The sequence below is a fragment of the Crocodylus siamensis genome, chromosome 2 (genome assembly GCF_052110815.1).
Source record: "Crocodylus siamensis isolate JL-2025a chromosome 2, ASM5211081v1, whole genome shotgun sequence".
Taxonomy (NCBI): domain Eukaryota; kingdom Metazoa; phylum Chordata; order Crocodylia; family Crocodylidae; genus Crocodylus; species Crocodylus siamensis.
Window position 1 is genome coordinate 128,251,417 of NC_143396.1, and position 6,841 is coordinate 128,258,257.

General features: G+C 37.5%; 1 protein-coding gene across 2 annotated transcripts in view; it reads left to right on the forward strand.

Moving 5' to 3' along the window:
* CENPC (centromere protein C) overlaps nucleotides 1-6,577 on the forward strand; it is a 74,969-nt gene extending 68,392 nt beyond the window's left edge. For both annotated transcript variants that reach the window (XM_090036828.1, XM_090036829.1), the window contains one exon: nucleotides 6,351-6,577. In XM_090036828.1, the coding sequence (XP_089892954.1) occupies nucleotides 6,351-6,375 (25 nt within the window). In that variant the 3' untranslated portion in view covers nucleotides 6,376-6,577. The remainder of the gene's footprint in view (nucleotides 1-6,350) is intronic.
* The last annotated feature ends 264 nt before the right edge of the window (nucleotides 6,578-6,841 follow it).

Here is a 6,841-nt window from a genome sequence, read left to right on the forward strand (position 1 = left end):
ATTTAAAATTTCATAGCAAAGCGATTTAGTCATTTTCTAACTTGAATGCTGGAGTCTGCAACCTTAATGCTTTCTAGCATAATTTTCATATGCTATAATTAGTGTAGATTATATGCATAGATTGACTAAACAGTTATGGATCATTTTGTTTGTTTATTCAGAGTATGCAAGGAAAATCTATGTTGAAATTGCAATCTTAGTAGAGAAGGATTTAAGCAAAAATACTGTTTCAAAAGCATGTAAAATTTGTTTTGTAATAAAAGGTCAGAAACTTAAAGGATCTTAGAAAGAGTAGTCTGATGAAATACTTCTCACCAGTCAAATGATTCTCTTTTTTGGAACTGAGTAGTTAGGATTTAGAAATCATCCAAATCAGAATGGTTCATTGCTTTCAATAACTGGCAGAAAATTGAACAAGAGAAAAAGAAATTATTCTTGTGCAATATGTTTAGGCCAGTCTGGCTAGGGGTTACTTGACCCTACAAGGTATGGGGAATCCTTTATTCCTAGTGATGTTTGGTACTCAGTGCATTGCATGATCGGCCATTAAGAGGAGAGAGACTGTTTTGGGATTCAGGGAAGTTAACCTCATTCGTTGCCTTCATTGACAATCACCATCATACACCTTTGGTTCATTTTGACTTCCTGATACTTTGAAGGATCTGCTGAAATATAACACACTTGAACACTTGATGCCTAAAATGTTAGGTTTTCACTTTGAATGGAACAACAACTTTAAGACATAAAGGGGAAAGGTTAAGTTTATTCTGCCTATTATAAATGAGAATTACCTTGAAAATGTTGGGCTAGAGTCTGGTGATTGGAGAAAAAGATTTGTTTACTAAGTGGAATGAACTGCCATTGATGGTTGAAAAGGAGTTTGAACTATTCAAAAGTTTGCTTTATTATGTGGGCAGAATATCTGGTAATGCAGATTATATAAGCTGTCTCTTCTCATTTATTTCATGCTGTTGAACTCACTGGTTGATGGTTTCTTGTGCAAGCAGTAGGAAAAGTATAAACTGCCGTTCAAGACTTCAAATGTATTTAAAAAATGTAGTGATTACCAGCCATCAATGCATGACTTTACTTGAGCCAAAATGCCTTAAGTTGAACATGCCTGAAGTGGTAGGAAACAAGAAACTGAATTGGCTAAGATATTTTTCGAACCTAAGGTGCAAACATTGTCAGGAATTGTCAACTAGTTGTACAGTAAGAAGTTGTGCTAACTTCTAAAGAATGCAGAAAATGGTTTCCTTTGAGTCTTCAAATGTGTCATCAAATTAAACTTTATCCACAGAAGTGAAAGAGAAGAACACAGTCTGATTGTTCAAGTAAAATGTTTCAGTGCTATTGACATCAGAACACAGTGCTGGTGATACTTTTATATCTGTTTTGGCCTTTCTATTCCAGCTTTTTAGTAGCTTAACATCAGATTTGTTTTAAGAGCAGTGAATCCTCATATTATTAATGCCAAGTTTTTTGGGGGGGAGATTTTGCTGTAAAAGTGATGAAAAGAAAGGCCCTGAGCTTGATAAATTCATGTGCTCCCTTTATGCTAATACCTTTGCTGTAGCACAAAATGGACAATTTAAAGAAACAAAAGCTAATTACAGAAAAGTTTTGATTTGAACTTCAAATTTTATTGCTGACACGAAGGGGTTCCTCTTGGGCATAGTAGTCTGTACAGTGAAGAAACCAAGATCCCTTTCGTATATCCCAATAAGTGCCAAGTCAGCTCTGGGGCTAATTAATCAAAACAAATTTACAATTAAGCCCATGAAGAAGAAATAATTACGCAGCCTGGTAGGGAAAAGTGCTGAAGGAAGGACAAACCTGAAGAGGAAAGTATGAGGCTCTTGGTACTGGCCCATGTAGGACAATTAAGGGATAATTGCAGAGGTCATGCTGCACCCAGCAAATGCACCCTCAGTATTATTATAGCTGATTTTTTTTAATATTAGTAAATGCAAACATTTGCTTTTTGAGTAACTAAGGGTTTTGTCATGCACTTATGAAAATTCATAGCTAAGGCACAGTGGTGTTTGTGGGAATAAATTAATACCCATCTGTCATAGCTGAACAATATTTTAGCTTGTAAGTGAGGCACAGTGTATTTTAAAGGGCAGAATAGCATTGCAATTGAATGCTTGCTTTACTCTTATAATTTACTACTTGTCTTTCTCTTGCTTCGGTTTTGACTCTGAATCTCCTTGAAATTCATACCTACATCCTGGTGATGCCTTAAATAAAATAAATTAAGTGGATTATCTAATCAGAATTTAGACTAGCAATTGTATTATTCTCTCTGATTTAGTCCTCTTTCCCAATAAAATAATCAACTTGGTCATTAAATGGCCTCAGCTGCCCACACACTCCAAATACAAAATGAAGGACATGGTAAACCTGACAGAAAATGAAAAATACAACTTAATTAAATTTGTTCTAAACAATAATGTAATTTGCCCTTCTCTTTTCCTCAAAATAATAATCCAATTCTGGCCCTGTAAATTATCCACTAGAGGATCTGATTTATTGCCTCAAAATATGGAAGGGGAAGTGTTATTATTTAAATAAATGCAATGCCACAGTGCGAGGCTTAATTGTAAATCTCTTGGATTTGATCAGTCTAATTTATGTGTTGTATTCTGCTTTGCAATAATAAACGGAGGTCCTGATCCTGCAAACACTAAATAACATATCCACAGTATTATGAACATAAATAAAATAGCTCCACTGACCGAAGTGGAAGCGCTAAAGGTAACTTTGTTCGTAAACGTTCAAGGGCTTCAGATCCAGCCCAGCTCCTAGGTCATATATGGGCACTAAAAAAAAAAGAGAGACAACCAGCTCAAATACCACCACTCTTAATATATTAGTAATAATTTAGTTTTCAGAATATATTCCCAAATGATAACACCATCCCAGCGTGCCCCTTAAATATATTTATAAATACCAACACATAAAAATTTGATTAGGTGCTTGATAGAGTCCACCAGTGCTTTGCATCTTTCCACAGCATGAATTATTCCCAACTGGAACCTGCAAAGTTAATGCATCTTTACACTGTACAGAACATCAGCATCCTGTCCACCCCAGCAGAAGAATGTTAATACTCATTGTTAAGGAGGCAGCTCCCACACCCCCCATAACTAGGGGTCTTCTGAACTCGAGGCAGCTCCTGGCTGATTTTGTAGGCAGACTGCAGGCTGGGCAGCCAAATGGCAGAGTGTGTTGGGACCCCCATGTCTGTGGCTGATGGGCCCCAGTGGTGCCACCCCTTGCTGCTGATTGGCTGCAAGTGCTGTTCATCATGCCCCATCTTCCTTCATCACTGATTGGCTCTGAGGGCTGCCTGTTATGTGGCCCCACCCCTTACTGCCAATAGGTGCTGATGGGCGGGGCCTTACAACAGCCCACTAGTCAGTGGTGAGGGGCTGGGTGGCAAATACCTTGCTGTGCCAGCATCCCCACCACTCCCTCCCTCCTGCCAGAGGAAGCCAGCATTTTATATTCACTGAGTTTTCCAGGGAGCCCACCAAAAACACAGACCCCACACTTCTTTGCAGGGCCTGCCTGAAATTGCAGTTTCCATGAAAATTGCAAAATTGCAATTTTGGTAGGTCTCTACCCATAACCTGTCCTCTTTAATATTGTCTCTGAGGCAAAATTCTGTGCATAGTTAACATAGCATTTCTTATCTCTGCCTCAAGATTTGTGTCTAGTACTTTGAGAGTTGGTCAAATGGCTAAAAGAATTCCCTGATTTGGAGTTACACATAGTGGTAAAAGCATCCCGTGGTACTCCCAGTTCCTCACTGAATTCCTGGAGGAACAGAACATTTGCTTCCTAGTTCCATAGGTGTTTCAATGAAACTTCTCATATCTTGGAAGTGCACTTTGAGCCAAGGCCATTGTTTATTCGTTTTTTTTCTCCTGAAACCTTTATTGCCGGTGCAAGTGAATTTATCTCTCCTCTCTTCTGAGGTTGTGAAGATAGGATGTAGTTAAGGGTATCTGGTGGGGGACAACCACCAGCTTTGTATTTCTCTTGGCACCTCAACACACATCCCCTTCCAGCTCCTTCATACCCCTGCTGGAAGTGGCATGGCTGAGAGGATGAGGAAACTCATAATAGGAGGGCTGGATGCAGCCTTCTGAGGGCAGAAGGAGAGCTTTGGAGTTCCTGCTTTCCATGAGGAAAGCTGACTTCGCTGATATAAGGAAGTGAGGTTTTGCAAGAATGGCAGGAAAGAGAAGCCTTGTGAGTGCCTTCTCATCTGGGCGCTCACAGCTTCCTGCCCAGGGGGTTCTTTTTAGGGTGGAAAATATTATGGCTCTTGCCTTTTTTTCTTGCTCCTGTTGAAAATAAAAGTCCTAAGCCTCTTTCTGCTGTTCCCTACTTTGTTTCATAATTGGAATAGGAGCTGGTAAACAATAAACTTCAAGAGGGTATGGGAGGAGAAGGGTTACGCTGGGGAGGAGAATTGGAAATGGGCTGCATTTCGAAAGTGGGGAGGGAAGACAGCAAAACATCTGGCTGTGGAATTTTGAGAGGTTCTAGAATCAGCTTTATCCAGAAGCCATGATGAGGAGAGAGTCTGCACAAGGTAATGATCTTCTAAGAATTCCCACTCAGTTAAAGGAAGGAGCCCGAACCTTCTTGACATCTAAATCATTATTGACAAGTAAAGCATTTGACTGGTTCCCAGGCCATTGTGTCCTCTCTATATCCTCCAGGGCCCTCCCCTTGGAGCACTGTATGTTAGAGGGCTGGAACATTCTTTACAGTCTTCAAAATGGTTGTCACCTCAGAAGTTAAATTTGGGTAATGTAATTTGTTGAAGGAGTCTTAATATAACATGTTCATGTGTGTCCCACTCCTTTGTCTTAGCCTCAAGGATATGGATCATACGTAACTTTTTTCATACTTCGTTGGTTTGTACACAATCATTATACAGAATTCTATTGTTACCATTTTTTAGAAGAGCTGTTTGAAAACTTTATAAAAATAAAGAATTCCTTCATTCCAATTTAAACTCCTTTTGAAACAAAATCCTGTTTCAGGAGGAATTTAAATTGACCCTTTGTTAGCTTTTTGCAATACTTTGAATCAGTAATAGTTAGTGAAAATTTATGGTTTTCAAAATTGTATATTAAAGGAAAATGATTTTGGCCAATGAGAAATATTGCAATAACATTTTAAATGTAAAAACTTTTTTGTGAAAAATGAATTTTCACTTTTTTTTCCAAGTTTTCCTTTTATAAAAACCTTTTACAAATATTACATAGGAAAAATGACAAGCAGTTATAAACTTCTCTGAGCTATATAGTCCAAGGAAAACCTAACAGAAATTAAAGAAAAGGAGAGTTAAATTCATCTTCCTGCCCTAGGATATACCATATTATTGGAGGAAGCTTTCTGAGTTTCTTTGGGGGTCTGCACACATGGCTTCTATTTTGTATGGTACATTGCAACCCAGTGCACTGATTTGAAGAACCAAAATATCTATTACATTTTGAATTCTTATAGTTTGGTGTTAGTTCTCCTGTTGGATTCTAGATCTCAGCAGACAAAGTCCAGTAATTTTCCCCCCTCTGAGCAAAAAAGGACCTTTAAAGCATCAGCATGTTACATTAGTTGTTTTGTTGGACTCACAAATTTAATTCCCACAGACTCCTTCCAATTGTCAACTTGCTCTTTCCTACTAATTTTCAGAGCAACCTGTCTACTCAAGCAGACATTAGACTAGCTTTAAAGTTTTGTATTCTCACAACTGAGATTTACAGTTTGCCTGCCTATCCCCACTTAATTGGCTATTCTTCTAGAACTATGTGTATTAAAATATGCTTTTAGTATTGTTATAAAGATATGTATGTCTCTTAAACTGTGTTCATTTTTCAGTGCACAATGTATCCTTTTTTCAAACTTCCTATAATTTCACATCAGCAGAATAAAGTATCAAAAAAGTAACATTTACAGATAAAATACAGTATCAAGACCAGGAGTCATTTTTGTACCGCTAACTGATAGTGGGAAGTATGTAGTCTTATAGCTGTCAAAACAATGGGTTTGGTGGATTCCGTATTTCATTAGACTGATACACTCTTACTTTGCTTTTTTTTTTTTTTTTATATATAGAAGTACTGACTGTCTCACCTAAACTGAATTTCACTGTGGTATTGGGACAATACTTGCTAGTTGCCATGAATAAACTTTGTGGCAGATCTGCTTTGCTATCTAGTCACTTCAGGTTGTGGTAAGATCAGGTGGATGAGCAATAAACTTTTACTAAGTATAATCTTAGTAACTAACTTCTGCTTTTTTTTTTTTTTTTTTTTGTATTTTAGGCCAATCATAGGAGATTCCTTTTAGCCTTACCAGCAAATTGCAGATCATCTTGCACTGGATATTGTAAATAGTTCCATTATTACGTTAAAAGTGAAATTTCCTTCAGTCTTGGATATCTTGTTTCATGGATATTGGAACAGACCTGTTCACCTGTAAATTGTTAATTTGTGGAATATATAAATGGATACAATTTTTCTGGTTTTATATTAATAAATGTTAAAATTTGTGTAAATCAGTCTTAGTTTTTGTTTTTTAAGCACACTGAAAGAACGTACTTTCTGGCATTTTAAGAAAATCTAGATACTTAATGAAAACGGTCAACATCCTGCTTGTCATGGTAAAAATCTGGGTCACTTTGGTGAAACCAGTATTCTAGACTGGTTTAAAACTATTGAAATCAGTGGTAATTTGATCAATGTGGGTGCATCTACACGAGCACATCTACTGCACAGGAATTCAGGTTATTGCTCACTAACCGAAAATTACGATG